The 27,523-nt window shown below is 44.8% G+C and overlaps 1 protein-coding gene and 1 pseudogene across 11 annotated transcripts in view; one reads left to right on the top strand and one right to left on the bottom strand.

Annotated features, from left to right (window-relative positions):
* Positions 1–8,642: 8,642 nt before the first annotated feature.
* LOC147034807 (uncharacterized) lies at positions 8,643–11,225 on the bottom strand (annotated as a pseudogene).
* A 2,679-nt stretch (positions 11,226–13,904) lies between these two features.
* Positions 13,905–27,523, top strand: part of LOC147034806 (receptor-type tyrosine-protein phosphatase beta-like) — a 133,635-nt gene continuing 120,016 nt past the window's right edge. For 2 of the 11 annotated variants that reach the window (XM_085889746.1, XM_085889808.1), the window contains exons 1-5: positions 13,905–14,204; positions 14,491–14,761; positions 16,414–16,689; positions 19,911–20,186; positions 25,394–25,669. In XM_085889746.1, coding sequence (XP_085745872.1) covers positions 14,148–14,204; positions 14,491–14,761; positions 16,414–16,689; positions 19,911–20,186; positions 25,394–25,669 — 1,156 coding nt within the window. In that variant the 5' untranslated portion in view covers positions 13,905–14,147. The remainder of the gene's footprint in view (positions 14,205–14,490; positions 14,762–16,413; positions 16,690–19,910; positions 20,187–25,393; positions 25,670–27,523) is intronic. The other 9 variants (XM_085889739.1, XM_085889778.1, XM_085889788.1 and 6 more) reach the window with 9 other exon arrangements.

Raw genomic sequence — 27,523 nt, 5'->3', positions numbered from 1 at the left:
AGATAGAACAGAAAAACGGCTATCTCAAAGCGTCGCAGCCCGAATGAATCACATAAATTCCCTCTAAACAACGGGTTTGGGGCTAACTACACATGTACTTAGAGTTATCTCACCTACGGGCCCTGAAGTACTTGACTGAATCGGGAATTGATTGTTTCTTAATTTTTTTCGTTGCCCGATTTGAAAGAAACTTGATACTGCACACCGTAGGACAATGGTGAGTAAGCTGGCACTAAAATTTTTGCGCTATCATCTACCGTTTTGGCTGTATTTCAGGAACATGCATACATACATATATACAAGATGAGAGTTTTAGTAATATATAGATGGCTCAATGTTTTTTTTTTTTGCTTTTTCAAAATGTCGATAATTCTTATCACCAAAAAGTACTTTATATGTTTTAGTTTACGGTATTATTGAGTGTGTGTGTGTTATTTCTGTGGTTCCTATTGCGGAAACATTGAAACGAGCCGAGTACTTGCCCAACGGCCAATCTTGTTCCGATCGTGAAACGCGTTCTTCTGATGCATACCTTAATTTAGGCAGTGTATAGGCAACTGACAGCTCTGTATGTGCAAAAAAACAAAATAACCCGGGTTACGTGGATGAAGCAAAAGCATACCTCCTACTTATAATTCAAAACGCCTCACTTCCTGTAAATGGTGGACACTTGTAATACCCTTCCCCACCTGGAGGCGGCGCTACACGATACTCATTTACATAGAGAATTAGCTTCCCACCATCTCAAGACCAACACATTAATTGGGGTCATGCTGATCCTCTAGTAAGTCTGAATGAAATTGGCCCAGAACTATATAATAGTAGAAGTAGCACGACACACATGAACACCTGTCCGTGAATTTTAGTTAGGGTGGATACTCACCAACCTTCAGTGCCCTTCCTCCATTTAAGGAACATTTGCATATGCAGTCACAACCTTCTTTATTATGACTCTTAATGGCTGTGCATCATTTGTATGATAAATGTTATGTTCCCTTTTGTTGCATTTCAGCAAGATCTTTTTCAGCCATTTGGTGGATGTGGAAATAAATTGTGCATTTATTTGAAGTGCTTTGTGCTCTTCACTTTAATACTCGTGGTTGGGTTAAAAGAAAACTGGAAAGGTGTGGTGTTGGGGGGGGGGGGGCTTCACATGAGGCATGAGGTAGCTTGTTGGTCTTGCAACGTTATTTTTATTATTATGTTTTTTAGGACAATCCATTTTCAGCTCTTGGGCTGCTTGCACAATCCCCAAAACTGATTCACCCTTATCAAAAGTAAACTTCACAGGAGATGTGGAACAAAATTATTTTGTGATTGTGAATTATCGGCGGATTCTGATAATGCCTTTGAAGCCGAGTCCTCTCCTCTCCTCTCCTCTCCTCTTTCTTCTCTCTCTTTTCTCTCTTTTCTCTCTTTTTTCTCTTTTTTTTCTCTCTTTTTTCTCTCTTTTCTTTCTCTCTTTTTCTCTTTTCTCTCTTTTTTCTCTCTTTTTCTCTCTTTTTCTCTCTTTTCTCTCTCTTTTCTCTCTCTTTCTCTCCTTTTTCTCTCCTTTTTTCTCTCCTTTTTCTCTCCTTTTTCTCTCCTTTTTCTCTCCTTTTTCTCTCCTTTTTCTCTCCTTTTTTTTTCCTTTTTCTCTGCTTTTTCTCTCCTTTTTCTCTCCTTTTTCTCTCCTTTTTCTCTCCTTTTTCTCTCCTTTTCTCTCCTTTTTCTCTCCTTTTTCTCTCCTTTTTCTCTCCTTTTTCTCTCCTTTTTCTCTCCTTTTTCTCTCCTTTTTCTCTCCTTTTTCTCTCCTTTTTCTCCTTTTTCTCCTTTTTCTCTCCTTTTTCTCTCCTTTTTCTCTCCTTTTTCTCTCCTTTTTGTCTCCTTTTTCTCTCCTTTTTCTCTCCTTTTTCTCTCCTTTTTCTCCCTTTTTCTCTCCTTTTTCTCTCCTTTTTCTCTCCTTTTTCTCTCCTTTTTCTCTCCTTTTTCTCTCCTTTTTCTCTCCTTTTTCTCTCCTTTTTCTCTCCTTTTTCTCTCCTTTTTCTCTCCTTTTTCTCTCCTTTTTCTCTCCTTTTTCTCTCCTTTTTCTCTCTCGTGTGGCGTCATGGCGGCTTCGTGTGTGCAGCTGTGAGTACAGTGTTGTGTTGTTGTCGTTCCTATCCCCATTTCGCTTCCCTCTGTATCACTGTACGTGTTTGTGCAGGTTCCCCCCCCCCCCCGTTTCCCTTCCCTTCCTGCTGAGACGAGAGAGAAGGAGAGCGCGCACGGTCGGTGCTTTGTGGGTTTTCCTTGAAACCTTCGGTTTCCGGGCCTACTTTTTCATCTGCCTTGTTTTCATAGGCCTGCCGTTTATCGGTGATTTAGCTTCTTCCTTATACTCTATTTCTCTCCTTATACTTTCATTCTTTATTTTATTTTACCTTCGCCTGCGAACTCTGCTCGTGACAGGTCTTTGCTTCCTTTGTTTTCAGCTATGGCGAACAGTCGTTTGCAGAATAGCGTTTATGAGTCACTTACTCGCAAGAATGCGGTGATAGTTGGTCCACCCGACGGGGTTCGGGTCGAGGATGTCGTGACGGGCTTGGGAGAACTCGTTGGTTTCGAAAATGTGTTCGCAGCTTCAAAGATGAACCAACGAGTTGTTTTTCTTTCCGAGGAGCGCTACGTCGCTCAGGCGGTTGAAACCGGTTTGTCTTTACCGCCAGATATTTTCGTTAACGTTAATATGTTGGACTCACCGGCGGTGAAAATCACTTTATCAAATTTGCCACCTTTCGTGAAAAGCGAGCAGATCTTGTCCGTTTTAAAACAGTTTGGCACGGTAGTGTCAAAAATCTCCATGATTCCTTTTCGTTTGCGTTCGGATTCCACAGTCCGCCATATTATGACCTTCCGGCGGCACTGTTACATGGTGTTAAAAAAACAACGCTCAATCGCTCAATGCCTCAGCTACGTTGGTAGTTGAAAATCGAAATTACCGAATGTACATTGCAACAGAAACAATGACGCGTTTCACGTGTGGTGCCTTCGGACATTTAAAAGGTGCTTGCCCGAAGTATATATCCGGTGGCACATCTAGACAGTTAGGAACAAACGCCGATCCTAGTGGCACATCTAGAGTCGATATTAGTAATAATAATGGCGCGTCTGCAACGGGAGATCGACCTTCACATTCGAGCGCGGAAACCGATAATTCCCCGGCTGATGACGCGGGTTTTATCACCGTGTCCTCCAAGAGGAATTATAAAAGAGGAAGCGGAAGTGAGGACACACAGGCGAGCTGTTCGAAAAAGATAGCGCCGTCGAATGAATGTAATGTTTCTATCCTAGAAACAGAAGCTCCTGCAGCTGGTCCTCTGCTGCACAATAGGTTCAGTGTGTTCGCTGAAAAGGGAGGAGACGTTTCCGTTCATTCCTCTCACGAACAAGGACCGAGCGCAACGCCCCAAGATGTTCTGGTCACCACCCCGGTCACTGACAGTAAAATCAAGAACCACAAACCTGCTCTCGTCGCGCGCCCTGCTGAGGACGAAGTGTCTGAGGTGATGGAGGAGGAAGAAGTAACAGCCCCAGAAGGAGAGAGCGAAGCCTCCTCCTCAGAAACGGTAATCCCTGTTACAGTCTTTAAAACTCCCGCTGTGGAAACAGCTTCACCTTTAGCAGAAGACGATTTTCCCGTTGTGAGAGCATCGACTTCAGTGTGTGAAGAGAAAAATAAAAACCATTCAGATTACGACTCAGAGGGGGCCTCGTCGTTTGCCTTTCGTGCTCGTAGCGAGGTCTGGAATGACCCAGCAATGGCCAAGGAACTGGAGGGTGATGATGATTTATCACCCATGGAAATTCTCCAGTTTCTTCAGGACATTTTTCGAAAGAAAAACGTTAAGATTATAACCTTCTTCCCGAACCTGTCTGGCTTTATAACCTCTTCAAGACGTCTCCTCCTCAAGGCTGAACAACTTGGTGTGACTCACAATTATTTCGCCTTAGGAAGTGTGTATTGAAAGCTCGGAAAGAGCTACAAGCACAACCCAACTTCCCTTCACCTGACAAACCCTCCCTACCTACACCATGACATTTTCTATTGTAACCTTAAATATAAATGGGGGACGTTCACCCCTGCGCAAAGCTCAGGTAAAGTTGCTTGTCGAGCAAAAACATTTTGATGTTGTTCTTTTGCAAGAGACAAGATGTAGCTCTTCGTGCTCGAGCGAATGGACTCTCATCATGAAAGGACAATGGTTCTTTAGTAGCTTGACTTGTCCTCGTGCTGGAGTGGCGATTTATTTAAATCCCTCTTTCTGTCCTGAAAATGTTCAGTTAATTTCCTTTATAATGGTTATAAACACACTTTAATAAATGTATATTCACCTCGTACGAGCACAGAAAGACGAGTTTTCTTCACACAGTTGGAAATGTTCCTCACACACCTTGATTTTGATGGTCTTGTTTGTCTGTGTGGGGACTTTAATTGCACATTGTATCCCACCCTTGATCGTAATGAAGAAGAGCCCCACCCACCAAGTACGGCACCCTTAAAGAGGGCATTGTCCAAATCCTCCCTTATGGAGACTCCAGAACCCGTCTGCACAACAATACACGTGGTGCCGATGTGCAAATGGCCGGCTATCTCTTGCAAGGATAGACAGATTTTACATTAATAATGACTCTTTAAATGTCATAGACCATGTTGACATCACCCCAAGTGGCTTTTCGGACTATCACATGGTTGTTCTTCATATACTTTCCCTGGTTCGAAATCGTGGCACTGCCCATTGGACCTTCAATGCGAGTCTTCTGCAAGATGACGCTTTTCCTGTCGCCTTTCGAGCCTTTTGGGAAGCTTTACTACTACGGAACCCTTCCGACTCCTGCCTCGCACAATGATGGGACAATGCGAAAACCCATTTCGGGACATTTTGCCAGCAATATAGCTCCTTTTGTACAAGGAATGAATCTGTGCTGCAATCTCTAATTGCCAAAGAAATATTGTCTCTCCAGTCAAGCCTTCAAACTCCCAGTGCTGAAAGGACTAGTTCTCTACTAACAACGAAGAAAGCCCTCCTCGCTTTACTCTGTACAAAACAAGCCAGAGGGGCTCTAATAAGGCTGCGAATGGAGAACTACAGCTTTATTGATACTCCTTCCAAGTTTTATTTTATTTTATTTATTTTTTTTTTTTTTGCGTGAGAAGCGCAAAAAAAGAGAAACCAGTAAATAACTTCACTGCGGGCACGAGGAGGACGAGCAACACACGATCCAAAAGACATTAGAAGGTTGACCAAACAACACTTTTCTGACTTGTATTGTGCCAGAAACACTAAGGAAGACATGATTCATTCCTGAACAACTTTTTTGCCCACCTTGTCTGAATCTGCATGTCAAAAACTTGACAAGGAAGTGATTCTCGATGAACTTTTTATTGCTCTGCAAACTTTGCCTACAGGTAAAGCTTCTGGACTTGATGGAATCCCTGCAGAGTTTTACAAAGCCTTCTGGGATTTGTTGGGACCTGAGCTGCTTGACCTCCTGGTTGATAGCCTACGGTCAGGCTTGTTGCCAGTTAGCTGTCGCAGGGCCATACTCGCTCTCATACCTAAGAAAGGAGACCTCCAGCAACTTAAAGATTGGCGTCCCATTTCGCTCCTCTGCACGGACGACAAGATTTTCTCGAAAGTTCTTGCCAAACGCCTCAAACCTTTGATTGAGATTGTACACCCCGATCAGTCTTACTGCATTCCTAAAAGGGCAATACACGATGGTATTTTTATTGTCCGTGACATGATCGTTATTTGTATTGCTGAACATAGAAATGTAGGTCTGGTGTTTTAAGACCAAGAAAAAGCTTTCAACACAATTGATCATTCTTATCTCTTTCCTGTTTTACGGGGGTTTGGTTTTAAGGAAAATTTTACTTGCCATATCAAACTATTGTATAATAATATTTTTAGTGTGCTGAAAGTGAATAACATCTTAAGTCAGCCTTTCCCTGTTACCAGAGGTATCCGTCAAGGGTGCCCTCTGTCTGGCCTTCTATACTCCCTATCAATTGAACCTTTACTACATCGTTTACACACCTGGCTACAAGGGTTTTATCCTCTGCCGTTAGAAGATCCCGTAAAAACTATTGCTTATGCGGATGATCTCTGCGCAATTGTGCACTCAGATGACAATGTTCGTGCTTTGGTTGAGTCTGTCAAGGAATTTAGCCTGGCCAGCTCGACTAAAGTTAATATGGAAAAGAGCAAAGCTTTTTATTTGGGTCCACAGAATGAGACTCCCCCTCCAACCCAGCCAGGGCAGCTTGAATGGACCAGTGAAGGAATACACTACCTCGGTGTCTTTCTTGGAATTCAAGATTTTATTTCAAAAAACTGGGAATCGCTGATTACCAAAACTGAGCAGCATTTAACAAAATGGAGGGGACTATTGAAGCAGCTTTCCTACCGGGGTCGTACTCTGGTCATTAAAAATCTTGCGGCATCAATGCTCTGGCATGTTTTTAAAGCACTGTGTAGGCCCCAGCTTTTATCCGAAGAAAACTTCAAAGTCTTTTTGTGGATTTTTTTGGGGGGGAAAGCACTGGCTCCGGCCAGGAATATTAAGCCTATCGACTGCAGAAGGTGGACAGGGGCTCATAGAGGTTACGAGCAAAGTGATGGCTTTTCGCCTCCTCTCAGCACGAAGGCTTCTATACTCCGACGTCCCATGGAAAGCCTTTGCCCATTGCTTGCTTAAGCAAGCTGGGAGACTTGGCTATGGTGACGAGCTTTTTCTTCTCAACACGAAGCACGTGGATATGACATTGGTCCCTCTGTTTTACCGAAGCATGCTGGAAGCGTGGCAGGCTGTTTCTTTTTGCCGTGATACCAGTGCTTACTCCCTTCAGATGTGTTTAAAGGAACCAATATTTTTAAATCCTTTTTTTAATGGGGTCTGTAGTGACATCTTTCATGCAAAAGTTTATTGATGTCAGCGTTACCAGAGTTAAACACCTCAGGAACCCCCTTGTACATAGATGGAAGCCAGCTGCTGATATTGCCGTGCCCACCAGTGTGAGGTCCATCAGAGTTATTGGCAGAATTTTCTCGGTGATTTTACGGACCTATAAGCAAACCGGGTTAAAATGGGACCTCCATCTTTCCCAATGTGCTTTCCTAAATCTGTTAATTTTATTTCAAAGTTTTATGCCCTTTAACCGGATGGAAAAATCCTCAGTGTACAATCTATGTGTTCTCACCATCTTTCCTGACAAACCTGCAGAGCCACAAGCTCATTGGCGAGCGCTGCTTCAAGCTAACCGTTCCACAACAATAAAATTGTAAGTGATGTACAAAGAACCTATTGTCAAACACTCAGGCGATCTACAATGGCGGCAAGTGCACAACATCCTGCCTTGCAACATCCTGTCTCACCATATATTATGTCCTGAAAACTCGGAATTTTGCCCCTTTTGCGACACCCCGGAGACCATTTTTCACATTTTCATTGAATGTTCAAGGTTGGCCTCGCTTTTTGGAATCATGTCACGTATGATCCGGGGGCTCGGTTTACTTTTTACACACTGTGTTTTTAAATTTGGTTTTAATGTCTTGTATCAATGTAAAAATGAATATCTTTTAGCAAATTTTTGTGTTCTGAAGCAAAACTTGCCATTTATTTATCGAAGAAGCGAAAATTGCAGAACACTGATGCTTTAGCTGATGACGTCTTAACTATTTTTAAAGCATTGGTTATGTCGCGTGTTCTTTTTGAGTTTGAAACTCAAGGTCCTGCTTTATTTAAAAACCGGTGGTGTGTGAAACAATCCTTATGTCGCATGGTTGGTGGTTCTCCAAGGATCAATTTATAAATTTGACATGACCTCTTTGTTACCCCTTCCTTTCCTGGTTATTTATTTTGATGCCTGTATTAATAGTGTAGCAGCATAGCAAACCTGTTGTGCATTTTGTGATGCAAGTACCAAATTTGGCACAAATGTACATTAATATGTTGCAAACATTTTCAGATATTGGGCCACTTGAAATTCTCTCTTTATGTCCGCCATATTGGATTTCAAAATGGCCGCCACTTGAAATCTACATTTGCTATTATCTCTGGACGTAATGCAGCTATTGACTTGATTCTGGTATCTAAATGTGTTTTTGGGGGCAAGGAATCCAATGGTACCATTTTCAACTTAATATTATCTATTACAGTTGTGGTGTATTGGCAGGGAGCATTGAGGGGGCGTAGAGGAGTGGTGATGGTCGTCACGTGACTAGTCACTGTTATATCATTTTATTTGGAAATTATCTAGACAAAGATTGGATTCAACACAATACTTTGAAAAGAATGTCTTAGTTCTGTAAATGTCTAAGGTATAATACTGACATGCTCCATGGTCTAGTATTTGAGGCTCGGTGTACTGGTATCTGAGGCTTGGTATATACCGGTGCTGAAGATACGTGTACATAAACAGTGTCATGTTAACAAGTTCAGCATTGCCACAAGTACATGTATGTTGTTGACTCATCGTCATGTGCAGTCCCCTTCACACACACAGTGGGCTGTGCACTAAAGGGCAGCCTTTTGCACTTGCAGTGCCTCACACAGCCTTTCTTGCACTTGCAAGAAACCAGCTCAATGCAGCTGTGAGCTGCCTCAGTTAGCCTGGTCCAGTAAGGTGTGTACTATCCTTCTCCAGTCCTTGACCAACCCCAGTTGGTTGGTGGAGGGAGCTCTGGTGCTGGCAGCAGTATCTGACCCCACACATGTCCACCTTGATACACTGCCCTCTTGACATGTTCCTCCAGAGCTGCCTTCGTTGGAGGGATGAGCTGCACATTGTTCTTCCTTGCGAAGAGTTTCCTCCTGGCCTTGTCAATGTCTGTGCATTTGCTGGTTCGATCACACAACAGGATCACGAACCTCTCGATGATTCGCATTGCATCGTCTGGTATGTCACGAGGTGCAAAGGACAGCAGCAGCAGCGCTTCAGTGAGTTCTGGCAGTACCGTCCAGACTGCCCACGCAGTCTTCTTGCCATGTCTATGAAAACTAGACACAGTGCCGCATTCAGTTAGAGCGTGGAACATTGGCAGTGCACGAGCCTTCTCTCGTCCCAATCCAGCTGCTATTTCGTGTGCTCCTAGGTATCGGAAACTCTGGCCTGTTCCGAATGCTTGCCACAGTTTGTCTTCTGGTTGCAACTCCTGTGCCAAGGACACTGCCAGCACCACAACATCGGTGTCTACAGTCCAGATGAGTATTGCATGGTGTCCATGCTGGACTGCGTGAGATGCATGCAGCAACATCCGACTGTCAGCTTCTTCATGGTTACATGGGGCGAGTGAGGTCAGATCTGGCAGTAGTGGCTTGCTGAGCACTGCCTCTCCATCAGTAATGACGAGTTGCTTGTCCTCCTGGTCAAACCATTCCATGAGAGCAGCTGAGAGGAACCTGAACAGCTCGGTCTTGTTGCTGTCCACTCGTAGGAAGTTCTGCTAGTTCCCTGGTATGGCTGCGGCAGCCACCACACGTCTCCGCACACCTTGTCCCCGCTTTGCACGTGTACTACCTTTCAGTGAATCAGCAAAGTAAGTATCCCAGACCAGATCCAGGCGTGACACTGTTTGCAGCTTCGTGGACATATATGGGATGAAGATCTGTTGTGCATACTCTTCAAAGGTCTTTGATGCAGCCGGCTTCAGCATCTGGATGATGGCTGCTCCATCAAGCACAATACAAGTCGTGACAGGAGTCCCTGTCTTTGCGTCGGAGACTTCTTCCAAGCATGTGAGGAGATCACTCTTGGTACCAGTGCAGAGACTTCCACCATTACACAATGCAGGAGGACATGCCTGATTCTCGTGACAAAAGAACTCCTCAAGGTTTCCATCCCTCGTCTGGCAGCCAATGTACAGGCGTGCGAAGAGTTCACGGTCATTCTTGATGGAGGCGAGCTGTTGCTGACCTATGCTCTGGCTTCTTGGAGTGGAAATGCTGAACACCTTCAGCTTGTTACGAGGAATGGGTGCGTCCACTGCCTTTGTTCTGTCCAACAGACACTCTCTGGTGAAAGCCTCAAACTGCTCTTGGCCAATCCTCTTGGCATTCATCACGGTCTCCACAGCAGCAGGATCTGCGATCTCCTTTGTGTCCAGTTTGACTTCATCCTGACTCTCCTCCTCGAATGGGTTGCCCATCTCCTCTATGACACCGACGAGAGAGTGAACATCTTTCACAAATGAGGCCTGTACACTTGGCGTCTGATCATGATGACGTGTGTCTGCTGTTTGCCGTCTCCAGTTTTGGTTCCTATCCTGGAATTCTTCGATCACCCTGGCAACTTCTGGTCATGCTACCATCCAGCGACGTAGGGCACTGGGGTTGTCAGTGAGCCCAACTGCTCCACCGTCTCCTTTGATGCAGGCATTATTCTGCTCATGTGCCTGGTCAATCGGGATTGAAGAGAACACCCTCTGTGTTTTCTGAACGGTGAAGTGGCTTTCCCTGAATTTCCTGGCTACATCTGGGTGTTTGATGGTGAGTTCAGCCATGTCCTTCAGGTGCACTGGTATCCACCGAGCATAGTGGGTGTGATCCAGTGCATGGAACCAGGGGACCAGCTCTGTCAGAGCATCGAGGTACATCATTAACGATCCCTGCCTGAGAGAACGCACATACACTAGAACCAACAGTTCTAGTTCCAGCACGGTTGCCCAGTAGTGAAACTGGGGGATGTCTTCTCCTCTCTGGCAACACCAGTCTTCAAACTCCAGAACGTCCTCTGCATCCCTGGTTTCTCCCAGACAGTAGTGGTTGTAGGCACGGTGTTGCAGGATGTACAGTGCTGCTGCAGTCACTTGATGTGCTCTTCTTGTGCGCAAGACATGGGATGCGCGCAGGAATGAGTCTGCTGTCCCTGCTGTCGCAATCTCGGCTTGTACAAGTGCTTGCACCCAATCACTGCCTTTCAGCCAGTCCCCCAGTGTCCTCAGTTCCGCCATCTCAATGTGGAGGCCACCAAACATCACCACTAAGTGGTCTTCACCATAGCTCTCTGGCCACTTCCACTGTTTCTGCTTGGCCAAAGCAAACAGTGGCTGATCAACGGTGACCACTGGTGTCTGTCCAGGATTCAGGTGTTCCACAGCATTCTTCACGACGTCCATTGAGTGCCGGATCATGGCCACTACCATTGGATTCCTTGCTCCCAAAAACACATTTAGATGCCAGAATCAAGTCAATAGCTGCATTACGTCCAGAGATAATAGCAAATGTAGATTTCAAGTGGCGACCATTTTGAAATCCAATATGGCGGTCATAAAGAGAGAATTTCAAGTGGCCCAATATCTGAAAAGGTTCGCAACATATTAATGTACATTTCTCCCAAATTTGGTGCTTGTATCACAAAATGCACAATTCTTTTGAATATTTGGGCGAAGCCGCCCCACTTCCTGCACTATACTCCAAGCTCAATAAATTATTTACAGCCTACTGGGAGCAGGGCAAACTTCCACAAGATCGGCGGGCCGCTGTCACCACCACCATATATATATATATATATATATATATATATATATATATATATATATATATATATATATATATATATATATATATATATATATATATATATATATATATATATATATATATATATATATATATATATATATATATACCCTGGGCACTCACCTTGTAGAATAAGGAAACTGAGGAAGAAGTCAATGTGGGATGGAATCAGCAAAATGAACCAATGTTATAGCAACTAACTATTTCGGAGGGCAACCTCTGTTGATCCCCTTAGTGCCTGATTTTATTATTTCATGTTATTTTTAATGCCATGAACAAACTTTGGTACATACAGGGTGATGAAGGTCATGGTAAAGTTTCAGAGAAAAGTTGCAAGTATTTGTGGACGGACGGACAATGCGCCATCCCATAAGTTCCCCAGAACTCGTGGGATCATCCTTTCCACTCCCATAAGCTCCCCAGTTTAACAGAACGGGTGAGCTAACAAAGGGGATAAGTTGGACTGTTCCAACTGCAGTGGGATCATCCTTTCCACTGCTGGGAAGATTTTGCGAGAATCCTCGTTTTAACGGGCTTGTGCCTGCTGAAGCAGAGGAGGTCCTCTCAGTGAGCAAGTGTAGCTTTAGATCAAACAGAGGTACAATCGACAAGTACATTAAAAGTGCCGTTAGCAAAACAAAGGACTCTACTTTACCTTTTATCAACCTTTCCAAGGCTTTTGGCACTGTGAACCGAGCTGTGCCATGATTAAACAACTTTATGAAAATTCGCATGGAAAAGTTGAGCAGAACTGCAACTTTTTTAGTCCCTATTTTCAAACGATGTTAAAACAATGTTGTGTTCTTGCCCCCACCTTGTTCACAGTTTTTTACTTACGAAATCTAAAGATTTCGTAAGTATATTGATGACTTCCGTTTCTGTTTGTTTGTTTGTTTGTTTGTATGCACGATAACTCGAGAACGGAAGAAGCGACCAATGTCAAATTACACCACGTGATTCAGGAGGGTGATGGCTAGCGCTGATTAGATTTTGGTCAAAATCGGTCAAAGGTCAAGGTCACAGTGAGGTCAAACATCCAAAAAATGATAACTCGAGAACGGAAGAAGCTACCAATGTCAAATTACATCACGTGATTCACGAGGGTGGTGGCTGGCGCTGATTCGATTTTGGTCAAAATCGGTCAAAAGTCAAGGTCACAGTGAGGTCAAACATTCAAAACATTTGACTTTTGATGGTTTGGTTCAGAATCATCGTAGAAACTTCTGGTTTGCGTCGCTACCTTCTCGAGAGAGAGCTTTTATTCGACAAGGTCAGAGGTCAAGTTGACTATTTCGTAAGTACCTGTCTATGACTGCTTGTTTGTTTCTTTGTTTTCCAACATGATGCTCAAGCAAGTGACTGAAAACTTGGAGAAGGGTGTCTACATTTGTTTCCGGACAGATCGATACATCTTCAACCTCATGACTACAGGCCTACACAAAGTCATGGGTCACATGTCGCTGGCATGTGTGCCTCTTTGAAATCTCAACGCTGCTTCCACACCATCCTCAAGATCTGATGGCAAGACTTTATTACCAAGGTGGAGGTGCTAAAAAGATCCAACACCACCAACCACCATCATCGAGGCCCTTCTCCTGCAGATTCAGCTGAGATGGGCAGACCATGTAGTCTGGATGGATGACAACCACCTGCCAAGGCTGTGCTGCATGGCGAGTTGAGCACCAGAAAAACTTGACAAAGGGGCCCCATATAAACGTTTCAAGGATTCGCTGAAGAGTGAAGAAGTCTCTCTCGATCTGTAATATCAACCATCAACCGTGGGAAACACATGCTGCAAACCATGCTGCCTGGTGACTTCATATCAAAACTGTGAAGGCCCACTTTGAAAAGTGGCAGATGGCTAACATGGAGGAGAAGAAAAGACCGACCCCCACTCATAAGCAATCATACACGTATTATGTGCAGCCGTTGTGGCCGGGCCTGTCTCTCACTAATTGGTCTTGTCAGTCACCTTCAGGCTGTGATTGCCAACCGCATTCCAAAGATTTTCATCGAAGAAGAACTGCCCACAACTCCTGCTCTCTTCCATCCTCCCCCTTCCTTTCTACTACTAATGGTGTCCTCGTCTCCGTCTTACTCTTTGATGCTGTATCGGTTTATGAACCTGCTGCCCTCAGTCGTTTAGCTCCTCCATGAGCCTAAATGTCTGTAACTTAATTTTCAAAAAATCCTTCCTGACACTTTATCCCTCAATGAAACCAGTTGCTTAGTTTCCAAAGTGCTCTGTGAATCAACAAATCCTTGTCCACAAACTGTTATTGAACTTTACTTTGTGCTGGTGCAGGAAAGTTTAAAAGTCCATGCCATATTTACATGGAGATAGATAAAAGTTCCAATTACGAACGGCATTGTAAATAGATTACTGTACCTAATCGTAAAGGACGTGCAACATAAGTTACTAATTGCCTCGCCTCACGTGATCGGTTACCTATTGGAGAGTAGACACCGATGCCACAAGGAGTGATCAGCAAGACGTCAACTAATTTTCCTTCATGTTAAACAATATATGTAGAAGTTATCTGTGAAAAACGACAGTTAGAATTTCCGTCGCACTCTGGGTCCATTAGGACGAAGAGACTGCTGGAATGTCGTGGGAACCGGTGGTTCTGTGGGCTACTTGTGGCCTTGGCATCTGCCTTGCTGTAAGTTTAAATCATGTTGGCTGTTTAAGATGCTAGTTATACCACAAGTCAAATTCCAGAGGTGATATTGAGGCATTTTTGATTGTTGATTGAGAAGGAACAAAGAAATGATGAATTCATTGTCCGCAAGTGAGGTGGAAATTAGCAGCAGGTGTAGAGGTAAGGCTGGGGTGGAGGTGCGTCTGGTAGGTGTTTTGATATCGTATCTATGACATGGTGTCCATGCCACTGAAATCTATCATGTAGTCAGTCCTGTGTGTGCTTTTTCCACTTAACCTACCTTTAGATCACTGGTCTAACCTTGGGGAGCCACAAAATGGACAACATCAACGTTAGTGTAAATACGTCCAACACGAGCATTGTGCTGCATTGGACTGGAGATAGCTGTGAGAAGTTCTCCGCAGAACTGAATTGCAGCAAGTCTCGTGTGAATGCCTCCTGCACTGATGATGGGTTATCTGGGAGTGTCTCTTTCGCTAACCTCACACCTGGTGAGCTGTACATGGTGATGTTGTACAACACGAGCACTCAGGTGTGGAACGGCAGCATCCGAACCTGTAAGTACCCTGTAATTCACAGGGAACATGGTGTGAATGCGATGACGTATTACTTGTCAATATCCCACCCCTTACCCCTTCATCCTGTTTCAATCCACCCCATCTTGTTTCTCACAAACGTAATCTGAACCACAGAAGTTTCTGGTTGTTTGTTTTTGTTTTTTTCAGATTGAGGTTTTGAACCTTTTTTGTTTTTTATCATTACGACCTGCATATTTGGTGAAATACCTGTACGGCATACTCGAGGAATGAATAAGCACTTATTTAATTGTTCTAAAACTTGTTGATTGATACAGTTTAATTGAATTGAATTGTTGAGAGTTCATCGCATTCCAAAATGAGAAAAATTAATTTTTCTGAGCATTCCAAAATGAGAGAAAATGAAGGATTATTTGAGATGAGGGTTTGGGAAGAGGTGGGGAGAGGAGGAGAGGAAGGACAGGCATGGAACATATAGGCAGGATTAAATAAAATCTGCCATATTTCTACAGATAAAATTAATACATGGCCCCAATCCAGCACTCTCATCTTTACAGAAGGAAAACCCGTTGTAATAGAATGTAAAATTATTTTGTAACCGCTTGTTTGACCAAAAGAGAAACGACCAAGATGTACAATCTGAAGTCATATAAAGCAACAATGCACCCCATGGGTGGACACAGTCCAATCGACGTGAGAGATAATGAAAGAAGGGATGTGGATACGACAGAGGCGTGATGGGCCAAATGGCCTACTCCTAATTAAATACAATTATATCCCTTACATGAAGACTATCCCTGGAGTTTTGTGTACCACTGTGGTTACTTTGGTGTGATTTGTAAATTATTTCACATTAGAAGTACCTGCTCCCTTTGTGAGCGGCCAGGTGGTTATGCTATTGTCCTTATTCAAACGTAATTAAAAAAAATACCTCTCGCAGCGTAATTCCAAATGCTTCACTGCACTGAAAAACCTGGGAACAGCAACACTGTCACTCTGTAAATGGTGGATCTTGTAATACCCTCTCCCACCTGGAGCTCCATAAATGTGTGTAGTGTAATACCCTACACTACACACATTTATGGAGAGACTTTGCATCCCACCTCACCCACCCCCCGAAGACCACCGGCAAAGATAAATACACCCCTAAACAACAATTGGGGTCAAGCTGATCCTATGTCGCAAGTTTGGATGTAATCGGCCCACAAATGGAGGAGGAGGAGCACGACAAACACACACACACACACACACACACACACACACACACACACACACACACACACACACACACACACACACACACACACACACACACACACACCGGTCTGTGAATTATAGTGAGGATTTTATACTCTCCGGCATACTTGACTCCCATGTAATCTTTTTCTTTAAGGCAAAGAGAACTTTTCCTCGTTATGAAATGTTTTTTTTTTAGTTGAGGGATGAATTTTTTTAAGATAACCTGCAGTTGTAAAATATACACTTGGAGAAGAGAGTTGGAATCTTTCCACTGCTTGAAAGACAAAGCAAGTGTCTGCTTGTTTGTCTGGGTTCAGATGGAATATTTTGGATGGGGTGAGTTGGAATATTATATTTATAGGATGTTGTGTTTTTGTAATTACTTCCCTCATGTTTGAAGTGTTTATTTGTTGTTTGTGTTTTTTCATCTCCAGTTCCAGCAACTGTCCGTGACCTGAATTGTACTCCGAACGAGGATTACAGCACGACCGCACTCGACGTGTTTTGGGAACCGGTGACTGGAGATAAAACAGGATATAATATTACGTACACAGCTGTACATGATACAAATGACACAAAGTATAACAACACGAAGAATGAAAATATAACGTTTTATGATCTCACACCTGGGAGGATGTACAACATCAACGTTTTCACAATCAGTGAGGGTTTGGAAAACCAAGACCCAGCCATCACTACAGGACAAACAGGTGAGAATTGTGGAGTTCCAACAAGAGAAATGGATTGTTGATTTGGTTCCTACCTTCACTTTGTTCCTTTGTTCCTTACACAAAAAGCTACTTTTTCTTATGCACAGATTCATACCACCTCGTCTTCAGTTATCTTACCCATCCTCATGGTCTTGGTTTTCTGAATCCTGTGGTGAGGCAGTTGTTTTAAAACGACTTGCATTCTTCTCCTGGAAGGCAAATCGGACCGAAGGCAACGTCAGATCATTCCACAAAGCCTGCACCAAGTGTGTCTACTCTCAGGAGAGCCAGAAAACATAATCTGAACAATCTCAAGAATGAGCTTTCAAACTTGTCTCCCTCCTCTGAAACCTCATGGTGTCTTGTTAAGTCAGTCTCTCGTGTATGCTCCCCTTCCATCCCTTCTCTCACTTCAAATGGCACCACAGCCGACTCCGCTCGTGAGAAAGCCGAATGCCTCAATTCTGTTTTTGCTAAAAAAAAATCTTGTGTCCACAACCCCTCACATTCTGTATCCACCCTTCCCAGTCATACCCAACTGTTCCTGAATTACGTGTCTTTTGCACCTGAGAAGGTGGAAAAGTTTCTGGCAACTCTTGACTCTGACTCTGCAACTGGACGGGACGGCATCAGCTCGTGCGTCCTACAAATCTGCGCTGCTGCTCTTGCACTTCCTCTCTCTGCCCTTTTCATCTGTCATTTACCATTTGTCCATACCATAGGCTTGGAAATCGGCCAACATCACGGCATTCCAGGAAAAAGTTGCAAAAAACGGATCCCCTGAACAACAGACCAATCGGCTGACTTCCAATCAGCACGGCCATAGAATCCACCATTGCAGTTGACATAAAATAATTCCTTTTCTCCAACGACCTGATCTCAGATCATCAATTCTTATTCAGACCTGGTCACTCTGCCATGCACATGCTACCTTTACTCTGCCAACAATGGATGGAGGCCCTCAATATCAGACATGAGAAAAGGGCTGTCTCTCTGGAAACATCTAAACTCTCAAGCTTTTGATACAGTCTGGCATCCTGCTCTCCAAACTCTCTGCCTTTGGAATCCAAGGCGAACTCCACTCTTGGATTACTGACTTCCTCCACTCTCGCAGCAAATGTGTGGCTCTCATCGGAACTCTGTCATCTCCTCTCCCAGTTCAGGATGGAGTACCTCAAAGCAGTCTTCTCAGCCCCATCTTATTCCTAATATTCCTCAATGATTTCACTGACTCTCTGGAAAATCCTTTTTATCTCGGCTGATGACTCTGCTCTCTACCATGACATCTCTCATCCTTCTCACAGACAGGCAGAAGCCTCTTCCTTCATTTTAAACCTCGACAAAATCACAAGCTGGTCAAACACTTGAAATATGTATTTCAATCCTGACAATTCTTACATTTTCTCTGTCCCTGACTCTGTCCCTTTCTCTGTCCCTTTCTCTGTCCCTTTCTCTGTCCCTTTCTCTGTCCCTTTCTCTGTCCCTTTCTCTCTCTTTCTCTCCCCCACCCCCCACCCAAAAGAATCATACACCACAAACCCTCCCATCGACTTTCTCAACAACCCTCTTGAAGAGGTTCAGTCACTCAAACTCTTGGGTCTCATTCTCAGCCGTGTTTCTTCTTGGGGATGCCACATTTCAAAGTTGGTTTCCAAAGCAGACACTGACCTGGCATCCTCCATCATGCAAAGTCCTTCCTTGGCACAACTGAACTTCTATCCATCGACAAGGCTTTCATCCACAGCTTGATGGAGTACTGCTCTCCCCTCTGGGCTGGCTCCCCTGACTCACATCTTGCTCAACTTGACATCATGGAAAGGAAGGCTTTCAATATCATGGGAATCTCTCCTGAGGAAGCTGAGTCTGTGGGCCAATCACTTCACCATCGCTTACAGGTGAGTGGTTTCTCTGTCTTCTCCCACCTCATTTCTGGTCTTGCACCCTCTGCCATCTATTTGATTGAATGATGTTTTGGAATCATTTTATGAAATGATGTTTTTTTTTTTTTTGTATACCTTGGTCGAGGCTCGTATGAGAGCTAACACACAACTCACAGGAAGGAGGCATGAGACAAGAGGGGCGGGAGTGGAAGGGACAAAACAGTGGGGAACAGACACATTAGGTGAACTGTGGAAGGGAGAGGGATGGGGATGGGACGGGGAACATGGCGAAGAGAAGATGGACATTTCAGGGACTTTCAGGAAGGAAAGCAGGAGAAATGAAGGAAGTGGGCTTGGGTGGATTATCGGGGGTAGAAAAGATCGAGGATTTGGATGGGGGAAGATAAGAGGTGGTGGTGAACAGCTGTTTTGAAAGCCTGGAGGGAAGAATGGGAAAGAATAGAGTGAGGAAGTTTATTCCAAAGGCGGGAAAAAGAGGAATGAAAGAGTGAAGATGAGCAGTGATTCGTGATTTTGGTAGTTTTACCAGAAGGGGGTTGTTGGCGGACCTTGAGCGCCCTGTGGAAATGTGGTTGGGACAAATCGCAGAGAGAGCAGGGGGGGCAAGGCTGGAGAGGAGTCGGTAGAAGACAGAAAGACCACCGACCAACCTGCGGTGATTGAGTGAGAGGCCCAAAGACTCAGCTTCATTGCAGGAGATGCCGATGATCTTAAATGCCCTGGTTTCGACAGCGTGAAGCCGAGAAAGGTGGGAGGCAGGAGCACCAGCCCAGAGGGGAGAGCAGTACTCCATCAGGCTACGGACAAAAGCTTTGTAAGTGGTCAGGAGCTCAAGAGGGCCGAGGAAGGACTTAGCACGACGGTGGATTCCCAGTCGGCGACTGGCTTTTGAGGCGAGGTTGGAAATGTGACTTTCCCAGGAAAGGTCATGGCAGATAGTGAGACCAATAAGCTTGAAAGAAAGGACTTCTTCCAGAGGATTGTTGAGAAAGTGGATGGGGGGGTTTTGTAAACGGTCCTTTCGAAGAGACATAGTGAGAGTGTGAGATTTGTCTGGATTGAAAGACATGTTCCACATGTTGGACCAGTTTGTGATTTTATCCAGATCTGCAGTGAGCGAAGAAGCTGCTGCTTGCCGGTCTGAGGGATGACACATGGTACGGCAGAGGGTGGAGTCGTCAGCAAAGAGAAATAGAGGATTTTCCAGAGAGTCCGAGAGTCAGAGAGTCCATTTCATTTTATGAAATGATGTTTTGTTTGTGTAATTACTTCCCTCATGTTTGAAGTGTTTATTTGTTGTTTGTGTTTTTTCATCTCCAGTTCCAGCAACTGTCCGAGGCCTGAATTGTACTCCAAACGAGGATAACAGCACAACCGCACTCGACGTGGTTTGGGAACGCGCGGATGGAGACAGTTCGATCTATAAGATTATGTACACGGCAAGAAATGATTCAAATGACACAAAGTGCATCAACACAACAAGTAAAAACATCACGTTTCATGATCTCACACCTGGGAGGATGTACAACATCAGCGTTTTCACAATCAGTGGGGATTTGGAAAACCAAGACCCAGCCACCACTACAGGACAAACAGGTGGGAATTGTGGACTGTGGAGTACCAACAAGAGAAATGGATTGTTGATTTGGTGACTCCCTTCACTTTGTTCTCTGTCTGTGTGTGTGTGTGTGTGTGTGTGTGTGTGTGTGTGTGTGTGTGTGTGTGTGTGTGTGTGTGTGTGTGTGTGTGTGTGTGTGTGTGTGTGTGTGTGTGTGTGTGTGTGTGTGTGTGTGTGTTACGTTTTTCACAAAGCTTTATCATGAGAATATGTGGAAGACAAATTCATAATTTTGTCGAAAGGTCAAAGGTTCTGTTTTGCCGACGGAAGAATAAGAGATCCGAATACGAAGCAGACTGGCTTTACATTTTAAAATGCTTTCTAGTTTAGTTTGTAATTGTGGGGGTTTTTTGGTTTTTTTAATGCATTGTCGAGGTTCGTGAAAGAGCTAACACACAGAACATATAACATTGGGAGGAGGAGACAAGAGTGGCAGGAGAGGGAAGGCCAACAACAGTAGAGAACAGGACATAAGGAGATCTGTGGAAGGGAGCGGGATGGGGCGGGAAACATGGGGTATACAAGATGGTACTACAGGCTCTTTGAGAAAGGAAAGTAGAGAATTTGAAGGAGGTGAGTTTGGGGTTGATTAACAGGGATAGAAATGATCATGGTTTTGGATGGGGGAAGATAAGAGATGGGAGTGAACCACTGCTTTGAAGACCTTGAGGAGGAGTGGGATTGGAGTGTGTGGGAGTTTGTTCCAGAGGTTGGAAAAAAGAGGAATGAGAGAGTGAATGTGAGCAGTGGTTCTTGATTTTGATAGTATCACCAGAAGAGAGTTGCTGGTGGTCTTTGAGTGTCCTGCGTAAATATGGCGCTTGGGGGAGGGGTGGGGACAGATGACAGACAGAACGAAGGGGGGCAAGCTGGAGAGGAGATGGTAGAAGGCAAGGACCACCGATCTCCCTGCGGTGACAGAGCGAGATCTCAAAAGACTCAGCCTCATCCCAGGAGGTACCAATGATCCTAAATGCCTTGGTTTCCACAGCGTGAATCTGAGCTAGGTGTGAAGCAGGAGCACCACCCCAGAAGGGAGAGCAGTACTCCATCAGACTGTGGATGAAAGCTTTGTACGAGGTTAGAAGCTCAGGTGTGCAACGGAAGGACTTCACATCATGGAGGATACCTCGTTCGCAACTGGCTTTTAAGGCCAGCTTGGAAATGTGGCTTTCCCAGGAAAGATCATGCCAGAAAGTGAGGTTCAAAAGTCTGAATGAAAGGACGTCTTGAAGAGGATTGTTGAGAAATTAGACGTGGTGTGAATGGGGGTGGGGTTCCAGATGGTCCTTTCAGAGAGACATCGTGAGGTTGTGAGATTTGTCAGGGCTGAAAGACGTGTTCCAAGTGTTTGACCAGCTTGTGATTTTATCCAGATCTGCAGATTTAGTGAAGAAGCTGCTGCTTGCAGATCTGAGGGATGACAGATGGTGCGGCAGAGAGTGGTCTCATCAGCAAAGAGAAAAAGAGGATTTTCCAGAGAGTCGGAGAGATCATTGATGAAAACCACAAAAAGAACAGGGCCCAGAACACTACCTTGAGGAACTCCAGCCTGGATGGGAAGGGTGGGGTGGAGTCTGCGGGCCTATGGGGAAGGGCATGGTGATGATGCATGGTGGGCGTGATGATGGGAGGAGTGGCCGTGGGGGTCAGTGTATCGGCAAGGGATATGAGGTGTGCGCGCCGCCTGAGGCGTCGTAGTAATGCTGGAGTCGTCCTACATGTTCCAAGTGTTTGACCAACTTGTGATTTTATCCAGATCTGCAGATTTAGTGAAGAAGCTGCTGCTTGCAGATCTGAGGGATGACAGATGGTGCGGCAGAGAGTGGTCTCATCAGCAAAGAGAAAAAGAGGATTTTCCAGAGTCGGAGAGATCATTGATGAAAACCACAAAAAGAACAGGGCCCAGAACACTACCTTGAGGAACACCAGCCTGGATGGGAAGGGGAGATGAGACAATTCCATTAAGAGCCATGCGCTGACTGCAACAGGAGATGAAGTCTGTGAGCCATGAGTGTAGATTGCCTTGGATACCATAGGAAGAGGGTTTGGTGAGCAATGTGGGATGCCAGACCATATCTATAGCTCCTGATATGTATGGGGAGATGGCTCTGATCTTCTGTCTGGCATTGAGGACCGTCATCCATTTTTGGGAAAGTAGAAGCAGCATATCCAGGGTGGAGTTCAAGGTTTTATTTGGGCCTTAAACTTGCACTTCAAAACGATATAAACCCAAATTAGGAAACTCGTTTTGGTGAAAGTTCATCTGTGAGAGTTTTGTGGATAAATTGGATCCTTTGTGGAGTTTAATCTGAAATCAACAATCATTGCAATGCAGTTCAGCAGGGGGCGCTGTATCTCTGAGCACGCTGCCATAAGACCACTGCCGAATCATTGTGGTCTCACAAGAATAGCGACCTGATGATTATGACTTTCAATAAGGTTGTGGACATTAAAGATCCCAATGTGTATGTTGAAAAGAGCATGCCACTGTATGTCAGGTAACTTTGTGTAAGGACAGGATGTGAGTGTTGAGCCTGTGTGCTGTTTCTTGATTTAATATGGATGACTCTCTTGTCTTTTACACCACAAGACGGACATATTCGAATCCATGTTAGATAATCAAAGTAATCATGGAAGTTCAAGGGATGTGGATAAGGCATCGACGTGATGTGCCAAAAGGTCTCCTGATTAAATATAATTATTGCATTCCTTACATAAGTACTGTTGCGGCTCTCTGAAGCCAACACTCCCCCAAGGCAATGGCACCCAATATACAGCAGTCCCGAGAAAGTTATTTCATGAGTATTCGTTCAGTGAGCCCTTCCATGATGTCTTGTGGGTATAAGGGAGAAGATGTGTTCCATAGGGCTTTTCGTTCAGTCTTTCAATCCCATTTGCTATTCTATGACCTATTTTACTTTTCGTTATTTCACACACAAACCCCGTCATGCATGTGTGCACATCACGGGCCGAACAGTGAGGCGACCCGAGCAGCATCACGAACATATCCTGCAGCGGCCCCGTTCAAACCACGCGCCATTTTCCCGTTCAAACTGCGCACCATTCACCAACAGATGCCTCACCTCAGACCCTCACCATGCTCACCACGATGCTGCAACCCTCACCAGAATTACCACAACACCTCCTAAAATCCACACAGCAACCTCTGAGCGACCTCTTCACCACAACCCTGATACACTTCAACCTCCTCACCTCAACCATTCCCAACGCTTTAACATCTTTACCACAAACACCATTGTACTTCCTTCACCTCACTTTAATGGTCGCAACTACTGTTAGCTTCCTGGACACTCACCACAGTCCTTTTTGATGCCGGGAACAGAGAACAATGCGAGTTGGAACACTTTGGCACATAACTCAAAGCGCAAATATGCGGTGAGATTCCTGGGAATCATTCGAAGACATCTGAGTAGCCGGGGAACTCCGCTAAATAACAACGCTCGAGTGGAGCCCAGAACACGTTCATGGCCAGAGAGCGCTCCTGAAAAACCGTGCCCGATATAAGTCATGGAGCTCTGTTGCATGGCTGAGCCTGGAAGCAACTGAGGTCACTTTCGGCTCCGGAGTCTGGCAGGGCAGGTCCACTTCTTGGGATAGCATTTTCCCACCAATGGGGATGCTCGGAAACTCGTACAGGGCCTTTTGATCCGTTTTTGGCCCCTCTTTCACCCGGGCTCTGTAATAGCAGCAGAGAGCAGGTCAAGACAAACTCTCTGAGCCGGGCACCAGACTGACTCTCCGAGCTGTACACACAGACTCACTGCAAAAGAACCGAGCCGAGAAGGCAGCGTGACCCACCGAGACCGAGCGAAGCGAGCAGTGTCGGGTCATCGGCGCTCTGCTCCTGCTGCATTCTGCAGCAATACTCATTAATCACACTTTCAGATTCCCTTACACACCCCGTTAAGCTATCCTCTCACGCATCCATCTCTCCCATCTTGTCTTATCGACTGGAGATGCAGAAACTAAAAGAGCATTGCTGATTCACACTCCTACACACCTCCTCTTCTGCATCTCATCTGCATCACATTCACACCTCCCAGTCATGCACCATTGACACCCCAGTTTTCGTCCCTGGTTCCCCATCATGAGTAACTGGAAAATGTAGGTCCCTCGGCCACGCCAGGTATTGGATGTGGTCGAATAGTCTTCAAATGTCTCTTCTCTTTCTGAACTATCTAATTTCCTCGGGTGTGTGACTGATGGCACCTGTAATGTTTGCATAAGATAAGATTGTCGAAGTTTTATAATGGTTTAACTCTGCTCTGACTTCTGACTTCTTTTTGTAGATAATTGCATTTATTTTTGCAATACCTCAGGAATCTTTTGCTTTCCCTGCTGTACATATTGCTGAATAAAGCCATTTTATTATTGTGCCACGTGACCTTTCCACGCCCCTGCTTATAAATAAATTTCTTACACATGGACCCAGCCCATTTCATCTCTCCCCATTGGTCCAGCGCTGTTCACACCTCGGTTTGTCTGGGAGGTTATAATTCCCTGATTAATTGGTTTTCATCCAAGTCCGGTATTCACTGGCGGTTGTTTGGCCACCCCAGTAAAACACCAAATTTAGATAAGCTTCGAGCAGAGTCGAGGGTGTGAACCTTGATCAGGAGACCGCGTGACCTCCAGTTAACCGGTAATTAGACAGAGTTAACTGGACCATTTGGTTGCCAAGCAACCTTCCGCCACACGAAGTTATTCGTGCTCTGCGGCCTCAGGCATGGCAAGTCCGAGGTAAACTGAGGATACCCCTTTGTCGTAGACCCGACACCCGTGGCCGTAACAATACCATCCCTGCAGTTTTGTCCTTTACTGTGGTTATTATCGTGTGATTTATAAATTATTTCACATTTGATACTCTCGATGGATACCTGACTCTCACGTAACCTTTTTCCTCATTGCAACAGAGAAAAAGATAACCTGCAGCTGTGTGTTAGACTTGGTAGAGAGATAGTGGGAATGTATCCACTGCTTGGTTGACAAAGCAAGTGTCCTTGTGTAACAGGACCATGGGAGAGTGAGGGTTCATGTGGAATATTTTGTAAAGGGGTACTTGTGTTGGTTGGAATCATTTTATTAAATGATGTTTTGTTTGTGTAATTACTTCTCTCATGTTTGAAGTGTTTATTTATTCTTTGTGTTTTTTCATCTCCAGTTCCAGCAACTGTCCGTGACCTGAATTGTACTCCGAACGAGGATTACAGCACGACCGCACTCGACGTGGCTTGGGAACCGGCGACTGGAGATAAAACAGGATATAATATTACGTACACAGCTATACATGATACAAATGACACAAAGTATAACAACACGAAGAATGAAAATATAACTCTTTATGATCTCACACCTGGGAGGATGTACAACATCAGCGTTTTCACAATCAGTGGGGATTTGGATAACCAAGACCCAGCCACCACTACAGGACAAACAGGTGGGAATTGTGGACTGTGGAGTACCAACAAGAGAAATGGATTGTTGATTTGGTGACTCCCTTCACTTTGTTCTCTATGAGGTGTGTGTGTGTGTGTGTGTGTGTGTGTGTGTGTGTGTGTGTGTGTGTGTGTGTGTGTGTGTGTGTGTGTGTGTGTGTGTGTGTGTGTGTGTGTGTGTGTGTGTGTGTGTGTGTGTGTGTGTGTGTGTTAGTTACATTTTAAACAAATCTTTGTTATGAGAATATGTGGAAGACAAAGTCATAATTTGGTCGAAAGCTCAAATGTTCTGTTTTGCATACGGAAGAAGAAGAAATCCCAATACGAAGCAGACTGGCTTTACATTTAAAAATGCTTTCTCGATGTAGTTTGTAATTGTGTTTTTTTTTATTGTTATATTTTTTGTACACATTGTCGAGGTTCGTAAAGAGATAACACACAGAACATATAACAAAGGGAGGAGGAGACAAGATGGTGGGAGAGGGAAGCACAACAACAGGTCATCAGGAGATCTGTGGAAGGGAAAGGGATGGGGTGGGGTACATGGAATAAACAAGATGGACTGGACAGGGACTTTGAGGAAGGAAAGCAGGGAATTTCAAGAAGTAGGTTTGGGGTGGATTAACAGGAGTAGAAAATACCATGGTTTTGGAAGGGGGAAGATAAGAGATGGTGGTGAACAGCTGTTTTGAAGACCTGCAGGAGGAGTGGGATTGGAGTGTGTGGAAGTTTGTTCCAGGGGTTGGAAAAAAGAGGAATGAAAGAGTGAAGGTGAGCAGTGGTTCTTGATTTTGGTAGTTTCACCAGGAGTGAGTTTCTGGTGGTCCTTGAGTGCTCTGCGTAAATATGGCGGGGGGGGGGACATACGGAGAAGAGATGGTAGAAGGCAAAGACCACCGACCTGCCTTCGGTGATAGAGTGAGAAACCCAAAGACAGCCTCATCGCAGGAGGTACCAATGATCCTAAATGCCTTGGTTTCCACAGCGTGAAGCCGAGTTAGGTGTGAGGCAGGAGCACCACGCTAGAGTGGAGAGCAGTACTCCATCTGACTGTGGATGAAAGCTTTGTATGGGGTGAGAAGCTCAGGTGTGCCAAGGAAGGACTTTGCATGACTGAGGATACTGGGTCAGCAACTGGCTTTGAAAGCCAGCTTGGAAATGTGGCTTTCCCAGGAAAGATCACGGCAGATAGTGCGGCTCAAAAGTCTGAATTAAAGGACTTCTTCAAGAGGAATGTTGAGAAAGTAAATGGGGTATGATGGGTGGGGTGGGGGAAGGGGGTTTCAGACAATCTTTTCAGAGAGACACAGTGAGGGTGTGAGATTTGTCAGGGCTGAAAGACATGTTCCAAGTGTTTCACCAGCTTGTGATTTTATGCAGATCTGCAGCTTTCGTGAATAAGCTGCTGCTTGCAGATCTGAGCGATGACAGACGGTACGGCAGAGAGTGGTCTCATCAGCAAAGGGATAAAGAGGATTTTCCAGAGTCGGAAAGATCATTGATGAAAACCAGAAAAAGAACAGGGCCCAGAACACTGCCTTGAGGAGCTCCAGCCTGGATAGGAAAGGGAGATGAGACAATTCCATTAAGAGCCATGCGCTGACTGCAACAGGAGATGAAGTCTGTGAGCCATGAGTGTAGATTGCCTTGGATACCATAGGAAGAGGGTTTAGTGAGCAATGTGGGATGCCAGACCATATCTAAATCTTCTGATATGTATGGGGAGATGGCTCTGATCTCATGTCTGGCATTGAGCACCTCCATCCATTATTTGGAAAGCAGATGTAGCATATTCAGGGTGGAGTTAGAGGTTTTATTTGGGCCTTAAACTTGCACTTCAAAAAGATAAAGACCCA

Source organism: Eptatretus burgeri, chromosome 1 (genome assembly GCF_056783735.1).
Source record: "Eptatretus burgeri isolate ZD-2024b chromosome 1, Ebu_testis_v1, whole genome shotgun sequence".
Classification (NCBI taxonomy): domain Eukaryota; kingdom Metazoa; phylum Chordata; class Myxini; order Myxiniformes; family Myxinidae; genus Eptatretus; species Eptatretus burgeri.
The sequence above is the reverse complement of the archived record's forward strand: the minus strand, read 5'-3'. Positions and strand labels throughout refer to the sequence as shown.